At 40.4% G+C, this 23867-nt stretch overlaps 1 protein-coding gene across 7 annotated transcripts in view; it reads right to left on the bottom strand.

The window, feature by feature from the left end:
- Positions 1 to 2166: 2166 nt before the first annotated feature.
- LOC106879385 (uncharacterized) overlaps positions 2167 to 23867 on the bottom strand; it is a 173856-nt gene continuing 152155 nt past the window's right edge. For all 7 annotated transcript variants that reach the window (XM_089349322.1, XM_089349321.1, XM_052966274.2 and 4 more), the window contains 4 exons: positions 17145 to 17236; positions 5489 to 5563; positions 3401 to 3471; positions 2167 to 3038 (listed from right to left, as the gene is read on the bottom strand). In XM_089349322.1, the coding sequence (XP_089205448.1) occupies positions 2935 to 3038; positions 3401 to 3471; positions 5489 to 5563; positions 17145 to 17236 (342 nt within the window). In that variant the 3' untranslated portion in view covers positions 2167 to 2934. The remainder of the gene's footprint in view (positions 3039 to 3400; positions 3472 to 5488; positions 5564 to 17144; positions 17237 to 23867) is intronic.

Below are 23867 nucleotides of genomic sequence, written 5' to 3'. Positions count from 1 at the left end.
GCTTGCTTACTGCTATGAGAATTAACAATACAATACCTACCGAAAATGTGGTGCACCCACAAACATTTAAGAAACAAGATGAAAAAGACAGAGCAAATAATTGGAAAATGAAATCACTGCATAGGCAATACCTCAGAAAAATTGAAGGAAAAAGCAAGATCAACACTTGGAGATGGCTAAGAAAACGTGATCTGAAAGGACGTAAAGAGGCATTGATATGCAGCACCTAGGAACAAGCTCTGAAAACTAATTACACCAAGCTCCAAATAGATAAGAGCAGTAAATCACCTCTTTGTAGGATGTGTGGCAGCAGAAACAGAACAATCTCACATATTGTGGGTGAGTGCAGTAACCTGGCTCAAAAGCATTACAAAAGGAGGCATGATAACTGGAGGCTGTGTGAAAAGTATGGCCTGGACAGAGCATGGAAATGATATGAACATGAATCAGAAGGAGTCACTGAGAACAAAGAATATAAGATACTATAGGATTTAACAATCCAGTGTGACTCCTTAATCAATGCTTGGAGACCAGATATTGTTGTGGTTGATAAAGGAAAAAGAGAAACCAAGATTATAGATATTGCAATACCTGAAGATGCACACATCAGTGGCAAAGATTGAAAAGTACAGACCACTAAAAAGTGAAACTGTAAGAATGTGGACTATGAAGAAAGTGGCTTTCATTTCAGTAGTTGTAGGGACACTCGGAGCAGTAACAACCAAGTTTAAGAAATATGTCAGAGAAATCGGAATTGACATGAGAGCAGAGCAAACCCATAAAACTGCTCTGCTGGGGACAGCTAGGATTTTGAGATTGGTACTTGGATGTTGAATGTCTTCCCCCATAATTTACAATCAATTATCAAAGCTTATAATGTGCGGAAAGAGACCCTGTGAGACCTCTGACAACAGGCTACTGTTTGCTCTCACAGAATCTACCAGAGTAAACAAGACCAAGTGCTCTGAGAAGTAAAACAACAATGATAATAACAACTAAAAATTCCATAGTGGTTTTTTTAGATTACATTTTAATTAGTTTTGATTTTGTTGTTTAGCCACTGATCTGCCAAAATTGAGATAACAAATGATTAAAAGCATTCCAATTATGACCGGTCTGTTACTTTTAGGTATATCTAGCATTACATTATCCACAATATCTGAATTCTTTGTTTAAGCTTGTCAGGTTTGACTCAAGGGACATTAGGCTGCTATTTCTAGCTTGTCAAATGACTGCATGACTTCTTCATTAGCATGTGATCTATATTTATTAAGTAAATAAAGAGGTAAAATTTCGAATTTTTTATAATCCAGTTTATGACTTAAGGTGGACTTTTTACATGTGTGTGTGTGTGTGTGTGTGTGTGTGTGTGTGTGTGTGTGTGTGTGTGTGTGTTGACCAGTTGGTTGGTTAGTTGGTTTGTTAGCAGAAACAGCTGTCTTCTCTCTTTTTAACAACTTCATACTTGAGTAGAAATTATTTTTATTTGTACTTCTCTATTTTCTCTCGTCTGTATACAGAGTGCACCAGGTATTTGAGAACACACCTTTGATTGGCTATAAATAAAAGACAACTTCATGTTACAGAACACGTGCCAAATTTTAGCTTTTCTCTTTCTCTTTTAGACATTATTGACAGCATCAACATAGCGAACTCGAATCTGAGACAGGAAATAAAAAAGTACATTGTTCTTGTGGCTCTAGACAAGGTACAGGTGCAGATACATAGTCAACTCCAATCAATGAAGGTACTCAATGTGTGTGTGTATGTGTATGTATATGAGTGTGTATACATACATATGCTTTTATTATATTATGTGTTTTATATGTATGTGATGCAAAAACTTTTCATTCTTACATTAGAAGCCAACAAAACACCTGTTAATTATACAATTTTTCTGCTATTTTATATCAAGGGACAACTCCAGTCATGGGTTAACTTTATCTTCCATTGTTTTAGTGGTACAGCCTGCCTAATGATGAGCCTTGTCTCATGCTACCCGCTTTTCAAAAAAAAAAAAAAAAGGTTGACTATCCCTTTCTGTGGTACTTAGTTGTAGTGACAATGGCAGGAAGTGAACTGCTGACTCTTTGGGTGGTTGTTAGATATTCTGTTGATTTAGCCATTGATGACACCATGGAAAATAAAAAAAAAAAAATATTTATAACAGTGAACAGCAGAATTTCAAATTTTATTTCTTCTGGAAAATTCTGTTTTCAGTTTATTTCCTTATTTACTTATTTATTTATTTACGCTTCATCTTAACAAAAGGATATCATTTTTTTAAAATTACATTTTATTTTATATCATTTATATTTTTACCAAACTTTAAAATTTTTATTGATCTCTTATGATGATTCCCAATAAATATATATATTTGCATGTGTGTATGTGTGTAAAATATAGCCAAAACTTTATCACAAAGGTTCTGCTTCAGAGCCTGGAAATATTTATCTAGTGAGCCATTGTTAACTTACAACAAAGTTAAAATAAAATTCCACATAGGAGTATTTCTGAGTTCTGGGACAATACAGCTGTTACACACAGACAAAATTCACGCAAATGAAGACCATTTTAACATTACCACACTAATTCACATGCATTTCTTATTCCCTCTGCCTCTTCTACTGTTACTGCAAAATCTTCTGAATTATTTAGCTGAATGCACCTCTTTCCGCCAGGTTCACTCAATATACCTACCACTTTTTCCTATGTCACATCCCTTCCAAATCTTATATTAAACAGTTTAACACAATCCTTCTCTACTATAGCTGCTACCACAACAGAATTCCCTCCCATGTTTTCCCTACAAATGTTCAACAGCAGATGTTGAAATCAAACCCGATCCTCAATGATTCCATCATGTGTGAAAAAGAAGGAAGGGAGATGGCAATGGTCAAGAGGCACAACCCCTCTTAATCCAACTTCCCATTTTTATTTCTTCTTTTTCTTCTTTGTTTTTTTCTGCTTGCTACCAGATTGTTTACTCTTCTTAGTTTCAGATTTTCCTTGCCTCTTCTGATACTGGTTTGCCTGTCCTGAAATTATCATAAAACAAATGAAAACATTAGGACATGCAAAAGGTTAATGAACACTACCCATTTCTTATAATTAATATTATATGAAAAACAAAAAAATCCTTTAAGAATTAGAAACTAGATATAACTTTGAAGCCAGTAATAGTAATAATTGTGCAGTTGTTATTGATTTAGTAGTCATTTTGTGGTTCTGATCTTTCATATGTTAATTATTTATGTATTTATTTATTTAGTCAAGCAAGTCAGGTCAATAGAATATTGATGAACTAAGATCACAGGTTCATATCTTGAGACTACACAGTGGGGCAACATCTATGCAAATGTGTATGTGTCAAGAAATATGTAAATAAAAGGTTACTCACTCAATTTTTTAACAACCTTTTGCAGAGCATTGAATTCTTTAGGAAGCCAGCTTTTTGGGTGACTTAATAAACTTCAGATGAAATGAAAATATAAATAAAAGAGAAAAAATTATGAAGATCTCTTATGTTGGTACAAGATCATAATTTTTCATTGATTTCAAACACTGGCACAAATCAATCAAACAGATCTAAAAAAAAATTTATCACTTAATCAGAGGAGGAAGGAAAGTGTTCTTGGCAATTTTCACAGCCTCTGAGACTAGTGAAAAAAAGGAAAAGAATATATTCTCTAACTAGAGACCTTCCTGAATGTTTATAACAGAATAAATTTCCCTAAAGGTACCCTACAATCAGTTGGTGATAGTAAACCAAGCAATGAATTAGGTCTACCAGCCAAAAAAAAAAAAAATAACAGGACCTCCAGTGGACTTCTACACAGTTTTTGCTTATCCAACTTCCTTCGCAAGGTTTTGGCTGACTCGAGGCTATGGTCGTCAAGCAGTGATGGGAGACAAACACAGATACAAAGACATACACACACACACTCATACACGGTGGGCTTCTTTCAGTTTCCATCTACCAAATCTACTTGCCCAAAGTGCCACACAGTGGGACTGAACCTGAAACCATGTGTTTGGGAAGCAAACTTCTTACCACACAGCCACACTTACATCTTATCATTTTTACATCTGATTTTCCATATTTGCCTGATTTTCCATTACATTGTTGTGTAGTGGCACGAAATTATAGCCGCCATTGAGGAAGTACTATTCTGCGCATGGGCAGGGGACTTCACCACCAGAAGCTCCTCGAGTTGCACATGCGTAGTAAAACTTGCACTTAAACCATGGTTTCACTTTATTAGGCGAGTTGAGCTCAGACCTTCTACATGACAACACCTCGCTCCTCCATGAAGCACTTTTACACTGTTCTCTGGCAGGCATCAAGGAAGACCTTAACCTTCCATATACCAACTACAATCTAATCAGCGGCTGCTAAGCTGAATGACAGGAATTGTGAAACCAAGCATCATCATAAATAAACCTTTTTATTATATTGTTAATTGTTCTAATGTCTCTTCATTCATAATGCTGTTGAAAGGTGATAGAGAGAGACTAAAGTCTCTATCACTATCTATCAAAACTTTTACACTGGAAGGTGATAGAGAGAGACTAAAGTCTATGACTACTATCAAACGAATTACAGTTGTTTAGACCTAAGTCAAAACTTAAACAGATAGACCTATGATCAATGGTGGTCAAGCCATGGCAATTTTATTTTTCTGTGTATCAGACACTAGATTGTATAATTTGTCTTTCCTTTATTGAGATGGTAAGCTTGTGATTTGATGGCCACCTAAGACACCTGGTTCTACATAACAAAATTTACATTTTAAAGTGTTCATATCTGAATAAAAATCTTCCTCTAGGATTCTATGTGAAACCCTTTTTAAATTTATGTTACAAACACCAGATAAAGCATGAACCTGATAGCTATTTCAATAAATCCCTCCAGCTTCTTAACTATTTTGAAATCAGTTTAAATACAAAGGTAGTATATTTTTTAAAAGTATGATACAAAAGGGTTAAAGTTTACTGATCTGTAAGATTGAGACTCACTTCTTAGCTTGTAAATGTTGCAGGTAAGTGCAAATCCTTCCTCACTGTAAGTACTAACAATACTGTAAAAACAAATAAAAGTTTCACTAGCCTGTAATATTGATTTCAACTTGTCTGCCCATGGGTAAGCATCCACTTTCAGAATAAGTGGTGATTGAGAGGTAGGTTAATGGCCAATTTATGTAAATGACTTCCTATAGAAGTTAATGGTCATAAGATTATATATACCAGACTATACAGAAAGCCAAAATAGTGAGAAGAGCTATCAAAACACACACACACACACACACACACACAAACACACACGCACGCATACACACACACACAAACACACACGCACGCATACACACACACACACACAAACACACACGCACGCATACACACACACACAAACACACACGCACGCACACACACACACACACACACACACACACACACACACTTTAAGAAAATTAAAATGAATACCAACTCAGATTCTGGAAACATTTTTGTGTCAACTTCCATTGCATAATGTAAAGGTCGGCCAGTAGGAGGATAAAGGCTTCTGTAGAAAGACAACAGAAATAGCACCATGAACAATATACAGAGATACAGTAGAGTGTGACAGCATATTGGTGAAGAGAGCAACAATAGCAATAACATCAACAGTATTGTGATAAGTTGTGGGTGTGATTAAAAGATTAAAGTAACTTTTTAACTGGTTGTTCTAATTCTGGATAAATTTTTCCTGGAAAGAGATAGGATGTTCAATACTCTGTTGATCATAGGCATACTCAGTGTTGATTATCAATGAGCTCAATCAGTGTTGACCAGCAAATTTGCACAGTACAGGACTGGATGATGGAAGTTAATCTAGAGAAACAACTAAAATTTGCCACTACTAATAGGCAGTTGAGGGTTTGCCCATTGTACTTCAGTGAGGTGTATGAAACCCAGGACATTTCAGGAATAAGCAGAGGAGCCATCAAGAGCACCATAAGAGCCACTGAAAAAGCATATAAATGCCTCTGGCTTAAAAGAGGTGATTAGTGGGGGTGGGGGTCAGTAGAATGCCTCTTGGACACAGGCCTAGGCTTGATCAAACAAGGTCAAGTCAACTGGATGAGGATGTAAGTTGTAAGACTTGAAACATGCAGTAACCTCAAGATACAACACTGCTGATATGTCCTAGTCTTACATTTGTAGATGTATGTTGAACAAGTGTGGGTGTGGGGGTGCCGGCAAGGCTGTATGGTTAAAATATTTGTTTTGCAACCATGCAGTTTTGGGTTCAGTCCTATTACATTAAGCAAGTGATTTCTTCTATAGTCTCAGGCATCATACTCACACCCACGTGTGTGTGTGTGTGTGTGTGTGTGTGTGTGTGTGCATGCATGCATGCTTATCTCCTCATTTTGACATTATGCATTCAATGTAAACAAACTTCATTATTGTACAAGCAGTGATATTTGTTTGCAATTTTCTGTGAAAATATGTCCAGACTAAGAAAATATATTATTTGCTTGGAAATGGGTAAGGGTTGGTGACAGAAAGAGCATCCAGCTACAGAAAATTTACCTCAACAAATTTCATCTGATCAATACAAGTGATAATAAAATTATCTGGACCAAAAATGCTTTCAACTTTTTAGAATTTTCAGCTGGCAGTAAAACTTGCAATTAATGACAGATAATAAAATTATTCAATAGATAGTATTTAAAAGTTTTGAAATTCTCCAATGTAAAGGAGATCCAATTTCATAAATATATTAATAAGTGTTGGAGGTATACTTCATATAACATTGTCTTTACAATCACATAGTTTTAGAATGACATTGTAAACAAATTAAACAATATTACTATAATTATGGCATGTTTATATTTTCAGAATTTATATCTAACAGGGAGGACAATGTTTAATAAACATGTATTTGTAATATGTAAGATATTCAATGCATATGTATTTATTAGGCAACAGATATATAACACGGTGAAACATTCATATGTACAAAGGTGGGCTGAAAAGTTTATTGGCTAACTATGAATGAGTAATGCTAGAGCCGTGAAATTTTGCATGCAGTAATTTAAACTCTTTTCTTATTAATAACGCTATTGTTTCTTTTCAGGTATACTGATATCTGAATGTTCAAAGAAGACTTCAAAAGTAACTAGTAGAGTGTTCTCTTGAAAATTGGCAAAATTTGGCATTGTAGTGTTATCAAGTACGAAGGACATTCATGCTGACATGCTTGCTACATTAGGGGATGATGCTCCAGCTTTATTAACAGGGCAAAAGTGGACAACTGAATTTAGAAGAGGAACAAAGAGTCTTGAAGATGACCCAAGGTCTGGATATCCTGATACTGACACCACCGAGGAAAACATTGATCATGTTCACCACATAAGATAGAGGACAGGCAATTGGCTATAAATCAAATAACCAATACTATTAGCATATCCATGAGAGCTGAGAATATTCTGCACAATGAACTTGGCGTGATGAAGGTTTCTGATCAAAAACGCACCAGGATGATCACATCATGGGAATATCTGAAATCTAACATTGTCTGAGGCAGATCCAGCTGAATCTCTTGAATGTTTTATAACCCAGGATGAGTACTGGCTTCATCAGTTTGAGCCACAGACAAAGAGTATATACATATATATACAAGTAAAAGAGTATATACATATATATACACATCTATCTATCTATCTATCTATCTATCTATCTATCTATCTATCTATCTATCTATCTATCTATCTATCTATCTGTCTGTCTGTCTGTCGATCTATGTATCATAATTAATAAATCTCAGGGTAGCAAAAAATTTTTAGAAATTCAATTTACTACCGGTGGTCTAGCGAGAAAAAAATTAGTCAACAGACTATATATTATTCATTTAAAATACAGTGTACATTTAATACACATCAGAGATGCCTGCAGATGTCCTATTATAGGCATCTCTGATGTGTATTAAATGTATACTGTATTTTAAATGAATAATATATATATATATATATATATCTGTAAAAATATGTGACACTTATTCAGTAGCCATGATAAAACTCTCAGTTTCGGATGCTGGGGTGGGAACCCACGCCAACATCTCTTCAGTTATCCGGCCATTGAAAATTCCTGTGAAAAATGGGTGATAACAAAGAAGGAGGAAGCAGAGATGAAGGAAGCATCTACGATCGTTTCAATTTACTGGTTTAAGTAAATTGAAACGATCATAAATGCTACCTTCATCTCTGCTTCCTCTTTCTTAGTTATCTAATTAGATTAAAGGCATACCAGCAAAAGCCACGAGTTTCTCCTTGTTATTATATCCACTTTCTTCTCCTGTATAACCTAAACTACGGCTTACCAACCGAACCACCTGCTACTGAACAACCTTAAAAAAGACTGTACCTACCCAAGTAATAACCAGGAGCGACTTTGGATTTAATTATCCCTTAGAGGTATTAAACCCCTCTAACTGATTCCTACACAATATATATATATATATATATATATATACACACACACATGCATACATATAAATATCATCCTCATCATCACCATTTAATGTCTGTTGTCCATGCTGACATGGGTTGAACGGTTTGACCAGGGCTAGCAAGCTGGAAGGCTGCACCAGCCCCCAGTCTGATTTGGCATGGTTTCTACAGTGGGTTGCCCTTCCTAACGCCCACCAGTCAAAGAGTGTAATGGGTACTTTCATGCACCTCTGGCATGGGTGCTATTCGCCTGACACTACTATCTGCCACAATTACGATTTTACTTGGCTTGATGGGTCTTCTCAATATATATTTTATATATATATATATATACACAGAGAGAGAGAGAGAGAGAGAGAGAGAGAGAGAGAGAGAGAGAGAGAGAGAGATACACACTTTTACACATTTCAGCCATGTGGCCATGGTTATGCTGGAGTACCACCTTGGATATATATATATATATATATATATATATATATATATATATATATATATATATATATATATATATATGTCTATATATATATATGTAGTGGATCTTGCATGCATAAAGTGGATTCGATCCACTATAGCCAAATTTAAATCAACACTGCAACAGAACTTTTCCCACGGTGGAACAATAGTTTTTCTCTGACAGCAGTTTAATATTTTCCAGATGCCTTTAGCTAGGCCAAAACAATGTCTTCACCACTTGACCCTTTCTAACCTCTTCTACATCACCAAAATCTAGAATAGAGATAACAAGACCACCAACTAAATCTATTGTTCTCAATAATATATCTATCCTTCTGGATTGTTATAAAAGCAAGGAAACCCCAAGAAAAATTTAGTTTAGTCACCAGTCAGTGACAACTCAACTAGTTTAGTCACCAGTCGGTGACGACTCAACCAGTCCTGTCACATGGTGACGACTCAGTGAGAACGAAGTCTGGCTGACCAGAGGGAGAAAGAAGGATACAACCAGCCAACTATGATATCTTTGTCTGTTTATTTACTACTACAAGATCGTGTACACACATATACAGACCGAAATTAACTTTCTTTACCTTGCATGCTTTACAAACTGTGTTATACTATTACACTAACCTACCCGTCGTGGTACGGCATTTATTAAAGTAACGGTAAATAAATATTTCTTTACAACTTTGATCTCTATTCATCTTTCATCTTATAACCGTTACACTGGCAACCCACATCGCTACACTTCACAACAACCTTACCGTTACATATATATATATATCTATATATATATATATTGGACTGGCTCATGTGCGGGCGACACATGAAATGTTTCGAGCGGGATCGTTGCTAGTGCCCCTGGACTGGCTCATGTGCGGGCGACACATGATATCTTTCGTGCGAGATCGTTGCCAGTGCCCCTGGACTGGCTCTTGTGCGGGTGACACATGAAATGTTTCGAGCGGGATCGTTTGCCAGTGCCTCCGGACTGGCTCATGTGCGGGCGACACATGAAATCTTTCGAACGAGATCGCTGCCGGTGCCCCTGGGCCGGCTTGCGGGTGACACATGAGGTTTTTCGAGAGGGATCGATGCCAGTGCCCCTGGACTGGCTCATGTGCGCGTGACACGTGATATCTTTTGAGCGAGACCATTGCCAGTGCCCCTGGACTGGCTCTTTTGCGGGTGACACATGAGGTTTTTCGAGCGGGATCATTGCCAGTGCCCATAGACTGGCTCTTTTGCAGGTGACACATGAAATGTTTCGAGCGGGATCGTTGCCAGTGCCCATAGACTGGCTCACGTGCGGGAGACACATGAAATCTTTCGAGCGGGATCATTGCCAGTGCCCCTGGACTGGCTCATGTGCGGGCGACACATGATATCTTTCGTGCGAGATCGCTGCCAGTGCCCCTGGGCCGGCTTGCGGGTGACACATGAAATCTTTCGAGTGAGGTCGTTGCTGGTGCCCCCGGACTGGCTCATGTGCGGGCGACACATGAAATCTTTCGAGCGGGATCGTTGCCAGTGCCCCTGGACTGGCTCATGTGCGGGCGACACATGATATCTTTCGTGCGAGATCGTTGCCAGTGCCCATGGACTGGCTCATGTGCGAGTGACACATGAGGTTTTTCGAGCGAGATCGTTGCCGGTGCCCCTGGACTGGCTCATGTGCGGGTGACACATGAAATCGTTCATGCGGAATCGTTGCCAGTGCCCCTGGACTGGCTCTTGTGTGGGTGGCACATAAAAGACACCATTTCGAGCGTGGCCGTTTTCGTGCGGGTGACATGTAAAAGCACCCACTACACTCTCTGAGTGGTTGGCGTTAGGAAGGGCATCAAGCTGTAGAAACTCTGCCAAATTAGATTGGAGCCTGGTGTTGCCATCCGGTTTCACCATCCTCAGTCAAATCGTCCAACCCATGCTAGCATGGAAGGCGGACGTTAAACGATGATGATGATGATGATATACATAGGTTAGTTGAGTTAGAGGTTAAAATAACCATCTAAGGGACAGAAGTATCCTTACACTGACGACTGTGATCTAGTCAGTCATTCTGAAACAGGTCTGCAATCTCTTGTATCTGCATTTAACTCAGCTTGTGATGATTTTGGCTTAACCATCAACTTGAAAAAAAAAACAGTGGTAATGTATCAATCTACATGTGGTGCTGTTTGCAACCTACCTAAAATTTTTGTTAAGGGTAAGTTACTTGAGGTTGTTGATTTTTTCATCTACCTTGAAAGCTCTATACAAACTGATGGAAATCTGGACACAGAAATACATCTGTGAATTCAAAGGGCAGCACAAGCATTTAGTGGTTTGAAGTCATGCATCTGGCACCAATGACATATAAATAATAACACCAAATTGGTTCTTTACAAATCGTCTGTGCTACCATCCCTGTTGTATTCTTTTGAGACATGAACATGCTATGAAAGGTATTTCAAATTGTTAGAATAATTCCAACAAAATGCCTCCATTGCATTTTAACACCAAATGGAGTTCTTTTACTCCAAACACAGATATCCTTGTGTCTGCAGGCATCACTTCAATTAAAGCAATGATTCTGTAAAACCAAATGAGATGATCTGGCCATATTGTTCAAATGGCAGATGAATGCACACACAAAAAGCTGTCTTATGGTGAGCTTGCAGAAGGGAAATGCTATCAGTATAAACCTAAAAAGATGTTTAAGGACGGCATAAGGACTACCATGAAGTCACTTGGAATGGATCCAGAGGACATAGAAACCCTTGCTTCAGATCAAGCTGGATGGCAACCATAAATGTGGAGTGGAGTGAAAGCATTTGAAGACTTGCATGCAAGACTTAAAGAGATTTAAAGAAGAATGTTACGATCAAGAAGGTGAATCACAAGACCTTTTGTGTGCAGTTTGTGACAGATCATATCTTTCTTTGGAGGGCTCAAATTTCATTTGCCGACCCATGAAACACGAACCTCCACAACTATTCTGCCTATATGTCTGTGCCCACCTTTCAATGCCATGTATACCATAAAGTCTGCAAATCTAACTGAGGCCTCAAAAGACATTCTAAGATCCACAAAAATCAGAACTTAACTGCAGCTCTTAGTAGTCCAAATCGGATATGCAATCTATGTGGGTATCTTTTCAATATGTTGTCTAGTTTAAAAATATACATCAGACACTATGATGGATCTAAGGTGTAGATACAGGATGTGATCAGATTCTGCATAAGGAGCAGACAACCACCAGATATAGATATATATGTGTGTGTGTATATATATATATATATATATATATAGAGAGAGAGAGAGAGAGAGAGAGAGAGAGAGAGAAAGAGTGGTAGAGATAACTCAATAGTATATGACCTAATAGGATCTGTCAAGTAATTTTTAAGTCAAATTTTAAGTTTACACTTGACAGATGTTTTGATGGGAATGCTATGCCTGTATTCATCATCATTATCATCATCGTTTAACGTCCGCTTTCCATGCTAGCATGGGTTGGACGATTTGACTGAGGACTGGTGAAACCGGATGGCAACACCAGGCTCCAGTCTGATTTGGCAGAGTTTCTACAGCTGGATGCCCTTCCTAACGCCAACCACTCAGAGAGTGTAGTGGGTGCTTTTATGTGTCACCCGCACGAAAACGGCCACGCTCGAAATGGTGTCTTTTATGTACCACCCGCACAAGCCAGTCCAGGGGCACTGGCAACGATCTCGCTCGAAAATCCTACAGGAGCCAGTCAGGCGGTACTGGCAACGGCCACGCTCAAAATGGTGCATCTCATGTGCCACCCGCACAAGAACCAGTCCAGGGGCACTGGCAACGATCTTACTTGGCTTGCCGGGTCTTCTCACGCACAGCACATTTCCAAAGGTCTCGGTCAGTAGTCATCGCCTCAGTGAGGCCCAATGTACGAAGGTCTTGCCTCACCACCTCAGCCCAGGTCTTCCTGGGCCTACCTCTTCCACGGGTTCCCTCAACTGTTAGGGTGTGGCACTTTTTCACGCAGCTATCCTCCTCCATTCTCACCACATGTCCATACCAGCGCAATCGTCTCTCTTGCATGCCACAACTGATGCTTCTAATGTTCAGCTTTTCTCTCAAGATACTTACACTCTGACGGGTATTCACATTGACATTACACATCCAACGGAGCATACTGGCTTCATTCCTTGCGAGCTTACGTATGTCCTCAGCAGTTACAGCCCATGTTTCACTGCCATGTAGCATGGTTGTTCGTACGCATGCGTCATACAGTCTGCCTTTTACTCTGAGTGAGAGTCCCTTTGTCGCCAGCAGGGGTAAGAGCTCTCTAAACTTTGCCCAGGCTATTCTTATTCTAGCAGCTACACTTTCAGCGCACCCACCCCCACTACTAACTTGGTCGCCCAGATAGCGGAAGCTATCGACTACCTCTAGTTTTTCACTCTGGAATGAGATAGAAGTTGTTTCCTGTTTGTTTGCAGTCTTTATTGCACCTGAACATCTGCCACAAACAAAAACTAACTTGCTAGTTAACCTGCCTTTGATGTTGCTGCACCTCTTATGTGTCCATAGCTTGCACCGGGTACATCTTATAGAGTTACTACCTACTCCTTTTCTACATACTGAGCAGGGCCATCTACCTGAAGGGGTTTGTGTTTTATCTACCTTCCTACTTATTAGGATTTTGGTTTTAGCTAGGTTGACTCTAAGGCCCTTCAATTCTAGACCTTGCTTCCACACCTGAAACTTCTCCTCTAGTTCTGATAGTGACTCCGCAATTAGGGCAAGGTCATCAGCATAGAGGAGCTCCCAGGGGCAACCTGTCTTGAACTCCTCTGTGATTGCCTGGAGGACTATGGTAAATAAGAGGGGGCTGAGGACAGAACCTTGGTGGACCCCTACCTCTACCCGGAATTCATTGCTGTACTCATTTCCAACCCTCACCTTACTGGCAGCATCTCTGTACATGGCTCGCACAGCTCTCACTAACCATTCTTCTATCCCAAGTTTCCTCATTGACCACCAGATAAGGGATCGGGGGACCCTGTCAAAGGCTTTCTCCATGTCAACGAAAGCCAGGTACAGAGGTTTATCCTTAGCTAGGTATTTCTCCTGCAACTGTCTCACTAGAAATAATGCATCAGTAGTGCTTTTACCTGGCACGAACCCAAACTGCATCTCATCTAAATTGATTCGCTCCCTAATTAGTTGGGCTATGACCCTCTCTGTAACTTTCATAACCTGATCTAACAGCTTGATGCCTCTGTAATTATTTGTATCTAAAGCGTCACCTTTACCTTTGTAGCAGTTGACTATGATGCTGCTACACCAGTCATTGGGTATGACTCCTTCGTGTATCACCTGGTTCGTAATACGGGTGACTAGGCTATAGCCAACACTGCCAGATATTTTGAGCATCTCTGCAGTGATTCCTGATGGGCCGGGGGCTTTCCCGGTCTTCATACTCTTAATTGCTTTATCTACCCTGGTACTATCAACTCGGATAGCTGGTCCCTCTATTGGGTCGACATACGGCAGGCTCTCTTTCTCCCATTCATTCTCTTTATTAAGCAATCTATCGTAGTGGCATCTCCAGACCTCTTTCTTTGCATCCTCATTTAATGCAAGCGTACCATCATCCATGCGAACACATTTCTCTCCTACAACATCACTATTCTCTCTCCTACACTGTCTTGCAACACGAAATACCTCGAGTCTTTGGTCCTCACGGCGCAGAACATTGGCAAATCTTTCCTTATCTGCTTCCCCTCTGGCTAAATAAACCTGTCGCCTAGCCTCCCTTCTGGCACATTGGTACAATTCCCTGCTACCACCGTTCTTCCAGTCCTTCCAAGCCTGTTTCTTTTGTCTAATAGCCCTGTCTACTTCCTTGTTCCACCACCACGTTACTCTGGGTCGGGAGGGACCTTACACCACCCACAAATCTGGTCGGTGGCTTTCAACAGGTTGTCCCGCAGAAATCTCCAATTGTCTTCCACGTTGTATGATGCTATATCCCCTTCTATTTCGTTAAATGCTTCAAGTAACTTGTCTCTAAGTCTCTGTCCGTTTGCAGGGTCTTTAAGCTTCCACACCCTTCTCCTCCAAGCCTGTCTAATTCTGGGCACCCATTTTGCCTTGATCCCAAAGTCGCTAACTACTAATCTATGTTGTGGGGTACATTCTTCGCCAGGGTAGGTTTTGGCATTTATAAGCCGCGCTCTTTCCCTATTTCTGGCGAGGATGTAGTCGATTTCGCTAGAGTGTCTGCCGGAGCGGTAGGTGACTAGGTGACAGGCAGGTTTCCTGAAGTTGGTATTGCAGACCATAAGATTGGTTGCATCACAGAACTCCAGCAGTCTGGTTCCCTCCTCGTTGCGAGAACCGAAGCCATAGCCTCCATGTATGCCATGGAAGCCTCCAGCACGACGTCCGACATGACCGTTGAAGTCTCCAGCCACAAAGAGAAGGTCCCTGTCACTCGTCGATGAGGTAGTTTGCAAGAGGGTATCATAGAATTGGTCTTTCAGACCATCTGGTAGCCCCGGTTGAGGTGCATAGGCTGAGATGACAGTAGCTAATCTATGATGAAGCACTAGTCTGATCTTAAGTACTCTGTCACTTACTCTAACGACCTCGATTACCTTATCCACCCATTTCTCCGCTAGAAATATTCCTACGCCCCCGACCCCGTCAGTGTTCCCTGCCCAGAAAATCTTGTACCTGTGTTCTTTGCCTGTGAGGAACCTCACAGAACCTCCTCTCCATCTTACTTCCTGGATGCAGCACATATCTACGCGTCTCCGTTCAAGCATCTCAACAATTTCACCAGATCTACCTTTCAGCGTGCCGACGTTGAGAGTGCCAATCCTAACAGTATGGGTGTTGGGGGTGTGGGCCTGTAGCCTGGGAAGGGGAAAAGCAGTGTCGTGTACCTGAAAAGAAAACTTGCAATTGGAAGAATTCATAAGCAAAACAGTACCTACAACCTGCAAACATTTCTCAAACTTAATGCGCTACCCAAAGGTAGGGGAGAGGATGGCCAAGGCCACTAGATGGGTTCCGGGAGACAGCCGAGGTTGACAGGATGACAGAGGAATGAACTTCCGGTGGAGGGGGTGGGATGGCGGGTTACCGCCAGCGAGTAGATAGGGCTCTTAATTGTAGATTTTAAATATTTGAGAGACAACAATGCATAAATCGTAATTTTTAAAGAGCAATGAATTCTAGGTGAGTAGAATATAACGTAGCATGAATTTTGGAAGCTTAGAAAATGAATAAGTATGAATTTAAGACAACAACTGAATTCAATTGAATTTCATGGAGAGAAACAAGATAAATAATAGAGGGCAAACTAAAGCGCGAAGGTATGAGATGTTTGAGGCCGTAAATAAATAAAAAATCTCTATCTTATCTGCATCTTGGAGATTTCGTCGTAGTATGTCAGCGAGATAATTTAGAATGGGTTTCTCATTTATATATAGCCAGAACCTGAAGACCTTAAGGAAAAACTACGAGAGAGGGAGAGAGGATGGAGGGGTAGACAGAGGCATGGCAGGAGAAAAGATCATCATCATCATCATATATATATATAAAGAGAGAGAGAGAGAGGGGGGACCAGTCAAGCAGCACATCACGCTGTAATTCTTGGGCTGAGAAATCAACGATTGTGTGTGTGTGTGTGTATTTATGCATATGAATGTACATATCATCATAATTGTTTTAACATCCACTTTTGTATGCTTGCATATGTCAGATGAATCTTTCTATGGCCAAATGCTCTTCCTGTTACAAACCATCATCTGTATCCAAGCAACAGAACATTTTACTTAGTTCTGCAAACAACAATCATGATGAAGTTGCATATGCTTTATAAACATAGTAGACATTTATGACTACCTCATGTAGCTTGTAAATTTAATTAACTTATATTATTAATTAGTTAATGCAGTTGTAGCTAAAACTTTGGGTGTATTCCACAGCAAATTTAGATATAAAAATAAATCAAGTTGGCAAGTCAGGTATATATGCATATAAAAACGTCTGTCTGTATGTATGATTGTATATATACATATATATGTAGGCAGATTGACTGAGAGATCCCACAAAGACAGTAGGGTACTTACCAAAGTAACAGAAAGAATAAAAAAACTACACAAAGATAGAATATGTACATGTATAAGTGAAAGAAATTTGTGCTAAGTTTACCTTCTTAGCACTGTCCATGACACATTGACACCTTTGTCACGTAATTCATCAGAAATCTTTATGCACTCATAATCATTGTCATCTTGGGGTTCCTGCAAATATTATTATTAATAATAATAATAATAATAATAATAATAATAATAATAATAATAATAATAATAATCCTTTCTATTCAAGGCACAAGACCAGAAATTTGGGAGGAGGGGACTAGTTGATTACATCGATCCCAGTGTTTCACTGGTACTTAATTTATCAACCCTGAAAGGATGAGAGGTAAAGTCCACCCCAGCAGAATTTGAACTCAGAACATTCTGCCTAGCATACTAATGATTCTGCCAGCTTGCTGCCTTAATCCTAACAATTTTAGAGGGAGGGTTTAGTCAATTACATCAACTCCAGTGTTCATCTGGTACTTTTTTCATCAACTCCAAAAGATGAAAGACAAATGCAACCTTGAATTGTGAACCTAGAACATAAAACCAGAAGAAATGCTGTCAAGCATTTTATCTGGTATGCTAATGATTCTGCCAGCTTGCTACTTTAATACTGATTTCAAATTTTGGCACAAAGCCAGCAATTTCAGGGGAGGGGAGGTAAGTCAATTACATCAACCTCAGTGCTCAACTGGTACTTATTTAATTGACCCTGAAAGGATAGAAGGCAAAGCCTCTGAAGAATTTGTACTCAGAAAATGAAGATGGACAAAATGCTGCTAAGCATTTCACCCAGTGTGCTAACAATTCTGCAAGTTCACCATCTTCTGGCACCTTAACATTAATGATTTTTTTCTGCTATAAGCAGGCCAGAAATTTTATGAGGAGGGGCTTGTTCATTACATCAACAACAGTACTCAACTGGTACTTATTTCATTGATTCTGAAAGAATGAAAGGCAAAGTTGACCTCAGTGGCATTTGAACACAGAATCTAAAGACAGACGATTCTAATGTCACTAAGCATTTTGTCCAGTACGCCAATGATTCTTCCAGCTCATGTACTTTAATAATAATAATAATAATAATAAGAAGAAGAAGAAGAAGAAGAAGAAGAAGAAGAAGAAGAAGAAGAAGAAGAAGAAGAAGAAGAAGAAGAAGAAGAAGAAGAAGAAGAAGAAGAAGAAGAAGAAGAAGAAGAAGAAGAAGAAGAAGAAGAAGAAGAAGAATAAAATATTTGGCCAGAAGTATTATTATATGCTAGTTTTTATTAATTTTATTCTTATATTGATTTCACTTTATTTTATTTTTTCTTTAATCTTCATATTTTATTCTTAGTCATTATCATCATTTAGCATCTGCTTTCTATTCTCGTGCATATACTTGCATATCTAGACATGCTCATATATATTTAGACAATAAACTTCTGGAAAGTTTTACAGATTTTTACAGTTCCAGTGTTGGATTGGATATGTAGTCTTCAAATCAGCTTTCTCCTTTCTGGTTTTGAGAAGCCTAATTTCTCAAGATTGGTATTTAGGCAGTGTGCTAAATATCCCAGGGCCCCAATAATTACAGCTAGAAACCTGAACTTGTAATCTAGATAGAGTAACTGCAGATTTTTCAATAGCTCAGCATAAGTATTCTATTTTTCACTGATCTTCAACTTTATGTTAATGTCTACTGGGCAGCTAATTTCAACAACTACACATTTTCACTTCTCTATTCCAAATCATTATATCAGGTCTGTTGTGCTTACATTTTATTGAGGTTTTCACTGGGAAATTCCACTAGTACTCCTTTTTATTATGAGTGGCTATGACTTCTACTATATTGTGGGTTCTTATTTCTTTGTCCTCGGGGTTATCCTTCCAATGGATTTCATTATGTAGCATCCTAGCCACAACATTATGATTACTAATTTAACTGGAAGCAGGCAGCAGTATACAGAGACATGAAAGGAGAAGCAGTGAACATCACAGAAGTCCTTCATGAGAAGACAGACTCCCTCTGGGAGGAAAATCTGGAGTGAAGAGAAGGAGTTTAACCAAGATGTTCTGTGGCTGGAAGAAATCCAAAGAAGTTATTGTCCCTGCATTACACCAAAGACATACAACATTGATGGTGATATCCTTGTAACTGTGATCCAGAAACTTCAGGATAGAAAAGCATCTGGAAGAGACTTGATTGTTGGATATTGGTACAAGAAGCTAACCTTCTACCAACCATGTCTTATCAATCTGTACTAGCAAGCTCTCAATGAGAATAATAGCATACCAGACTGGTTAGCTCTGGCTGAGACAATACCGATCCCCAAATACAGAACCACCCACATAGCAAAAAAACTATCAGCCAATTACCAGAGTGTAATGTATAAGATATTATACAGCATGCTTAAACCTCTTCCTCTAAGACCATTCATCATCATCATCACCATCATCTTCATCGTCATCATCTTCATTTAACATCTGCTTTTCATGCTGGCATGTCTTGGATGGTTTGACTGAAAGCTGGTAAGCCAGGGGGCTGCACCAGGTTCCAATCTGATTTGGCAAGGTTTCTACAGCTGGATGCCCTTCCTAACACCAACCACTCTGAGAGTGTAGTGGGTGCATTTTACGTGCCACTGGCATGGGTGCCATTGACCTGACACTGGCATTGGTGATGACTATGGTCTCACTTGACTTGGCAGGTCAACACAAGCATGGTATATCGCCAAAGGTCTCAGTCACCTATCACTGCCTCCATGAGGCCCAACGCTCAAATGGTGCTTTTTACATGCCATTGGCATGGGTGCCAGTCAGACAGCACTGGCATCGGCCCAATAACATCATCACAGCAGAATAAGCAGCTGGAAACATGGGAGTCTGGGGATGTGTCAAGCAATTGTTAATCAACAAAACTGTGATGTCAGAGGCACGAGAGCATAGGAGGAACCTAGTTTCAATGTGGCTAGTGTTATGTTTCCCTCGGGTGACTCGTAGAGATAACACAACGAGTTATACAATTTAATTATTACATTTATTGTTCAATTACATACAAAGAACGCACTCACCCAATGTTCGTTATGAATAAACAAAAGTCATGTCCGCCATATATATATCAATGACATTTTACTACGACAGTCCCACAAGACAACAACAATGAAACAATGAACTCAGACGAACCACATGACACACGGAACGTCAGACGAATTACATATCTAACAGTCCATATAACACCTCCCCACTGAAATTGATGCTACACAAGAAGTATCAACAGCAAAGTCTCTCTTGGGTTTTACGGGTTCTCTTGGACCGTCTTGGGTTGTCTGGTCCATACTCTGGAATGGGTAACATGGTCTTGGGTCTGGTTTGTCTTTGTGTTAGTGGCACAGTTTCCGAGATCTCCATCGGGTGATCTGTTGCAAATTCAAATACAGTGTTTTCTGCATCACCAGGTTCATTGTCTTCCTCAGTTGTGTACCGCGGTCGCAGCTGTTCCCAGTGTCGTCTCCACATCGGGCCATGAGGTATGACCTTCACGTTAAAGCAGCGAGTACCCAATGACTTCTTAATGATTGCTGGTACCCATAGGGGATCTTTGTCTCGGCGAGGTCCATAGTATAGTGCATACACAGGATCTCCGGCCTTGTACTGCCTGGTAACTTTAGCGACATCAGCCGAGCTTGGAGTCACCTGAGACTTATGTGCTTCCTTAGACTGTTTGCCTTGAGCAATGTGTACTGGCGATGGCAGCAGAGAATCAATCCTTGTTCGTATCTGCCGGTGATTCAAAAGTTCACTTGGAGAGAATCCACAGGATGTCGGTGTTCTCCGGTACTGCATCAAGAATTCTTGAAGTGCTCGTGTCGGCGGAAGAGAAGACTTCCTCAGAGCTTGTTTGAAGGTCTGCACCAAACGTTCCGCTGCTCCGTTGGTAGCTGGGTGGTAAGGTGCACCTGTCAGGTGTGTGATCCCGCGTTCTTTGCACCAGCTCTGGAACTCCTCAGACGTAAAAGTTGGTGCATTATCGGTGACCAGTGTGTGAGGAAATCCGAAGTGCGCAAAGTCTTCCTCAAGCAGATTTAAAGTGGCTTTGGAGGACGTGGAGGAAGTAGGATGAATGCATGGGTACTTGGAATAAGCATCTGTGATCACCAGCCAATCTCTACCCATAAAATTTATTGCATGGTCCAGATGTAAGCGGCTCCACGGCTTTTCTGGTAACATCCATGGGTGAACTGGAGGCTTAGATGGCTGCCTTTGATGTTCGTTACATGAATCACATCGTCGACTGGCTATCTCTATAGCAGCATCGATACCAGGCCAATAAACAGCAGTTCTTGCTAGTTGTTTCATGCGTTCCATGCCAAAATGTCCAAGATGCAGAAGATTGAGGATCTTTGGCTGCAAGCTATGTGGAATCACAACTCTAGATCCATGTATAAGGCATCTATGACAGATACTAAGTGAGTTTGATAACTTACGGAACTTGTTGACTTCGTCATTGATCTCCATGTTCTTTGGTGGCCAGCCTTCACGGACGTAGCGCATCACTGTAGATATCACTGGATCTTTCCCTGACTCTTGACGGAGGACGTTAGCATCCACAGGTTGGACTTGAATACTAAGAGCTTTGATGGCACACACCATGTCTATGTCTTCACCATTTTCCTTTCTGTCAAAGTCGTTATCATCACCGAATGGCAAGCGACTGAGGGCATCAGCATTGCCATGATCTGCTGATTTCCGATATTCAATGGTGTAGTCAAACTGGTTCAGCCACAGGGCCCATCGTGCTAGTCTGTTAGCAGCGAGAAGTGGCGTCCCTTTCCTCGGACTGAATAGTGATGTCAGTGGCTTGTGGTCAGTCACGAGTACGAATTTACGACCGTACAAATATTGGTAAAACTTCTGCAAGCCAAATATGATAGCTAGGGCTTCCTTTTGAATTTGACTGCAGTTACGCTGTGCAGAAGTGAGAGTCTTGGACATATTGGATATTGGGCGCTCGCTTCCATCAGGATAGCGGTGAAACAGGACTGCTCCAATACCAACGTTTGATGCGTCACAAGCCAGTCCCAAAGTTTTGTTTGGATCGAAGTGTATCAGAACTTGACTTGATGAAAGTACATTTTTCAAGTGATCAAAAGCTGACTGTTCCTCATCTCCCCACTTCCAAATAGTTGACTTTTTTGTAAGGCAATAGAGTGGCTCTGCTATACTGGCTAGGTTTGGGATAAACTTTCCATAAAACTGAACTGAACCTAGGAAAGATTTCAAGCTTGATTCGTTCGTTGGAGATGGCATCTTTAAGACTGCTTCGACTTTGGATCCCTTAGTGATCCCTTCAGCCGACAAAATGTGTCCAAGGTATTCTACACTGGGTAGTGCAAACTGGCACTTTTCACGGCGACATCTGAGTCCATTGTCGCTTAGACGTGTGAGCAGACACTTTAGGTTGTTTAAGTGACTGTTTGCATCTTTCCCACTGACGAGCATGTCATCCTGGAAGACGGCCACTCCAGGTAGATCATGGGTCAGGTTTTCCATGATCTCCTGAAAGTAACCAGGTGCTGACTTGATTCCGAAAGGGAGTCGTTGTTGCAGGAGTACTCCACGGTGAGTGCTGAGTGCGAGTCTGCGTTGACTTTCTGGAGCCAGCTTGATCTGATTATAGGCATCAGCAAGGTCTATCTTTGTATATCCGAATCCACCTCCGAGTTTCTGCATCAGTTCAGCAGGGAGTGGCATTGGATGACGGTGATCAGCAAGTTGGTCATTAATTCCCACAGAGTAGTCACCACAAATCCGTAGTTTGGGCTTCAGGTTGCTTGAAGCGTGTGCTTTACGAATCGGTACCACTGGCGTTCCGTATTCATTGAATTGAACAGGCTTCCAGATTCCCTTGGCGATGCCTTCTTCGTAACCTTTGGCCAGGTCATCACGAAGAGCAAATGGGACCGGACGTGCCTTGTGAAAGACTGGTGTTGCGTCCGATTTGAACTTCACTTCCAGTTCAAAGTTCTTGAGACATCCCAATTCTTGCTTGAAAAGATCTGGAAATTCATCACACATGTTGTGACAATCTTGCTGCAGGGAAACATAGGGCTCGCTTGAGGTCTTTGGATACATCCCTTGTGCACCTTCCCTCTTAGCTTGGCTGTCTATGCTTTTCAAACCTAGAGCAGTGTCTACGGAAATTCCCAGAGTCTGGATAGCATTCCGACCCAGCAAATTAAGATCAGAGATCTTGGTGACTATGTAAGGTATAAGATCCTGCTTACCAGTTGTTGGATCCTTGGTTTGGCCCATGAAAGTTCCTAGAACAGGCAGGTTGTGCTTGCTGGCAGATTCATAGCGATGCTTGACATCTTGCAGCTTTGGTCTTCCAAGTTGTTTCCAGACTGACAAGGAAACAAAATTGCCTGTAGTAGCAGTGTCCAATTCCATTGTGAACAGTCTGTTCTGGATTGTTACTGGCACAATTAAACTATGAGTGTCTCGGGAAACTTCACCTAGGATCGCCTTGACTAGCTCAGCTTTTGTGATTCTTTTCACGGGAGTTTGTGAATGACCATTGCGTTGCTGATGTTGTTTTTTCCTACACACCGCTTGCAAATGACCCTTTTTATCACAAAAATGACATTTGGTTTCCCTGAAAGGACAGTCTGTTGCTTTGTGGGCCTTTCCACATCGGTAGCATTTCTCCTGGTTTGTGGAATAAGACTGCTGATGTTTCTTTTGAGGACTCTTATTCCTGTTCTGCTGGACCTTGTACAAGTCATGTCCGCCATATATATATCAATGA

Source organism: Octopus bimaculoides, chromosome 3, assembly GCF_046866305.1.
Source record: "Octopus bimaculoides isolate indiv1 chromosome 3, ASM4686630v1, whole genome shotgun sequence".
Lineage (NCBI taxonomy): Eukaryota > Metazoa > Mollusca > Cephalopoda > Octopoda > Octopodidae > Octopus > Octopus bimaculoides.
This window is presented reverse-complemented; position numbering and strand designations above follow the sequence as displayed.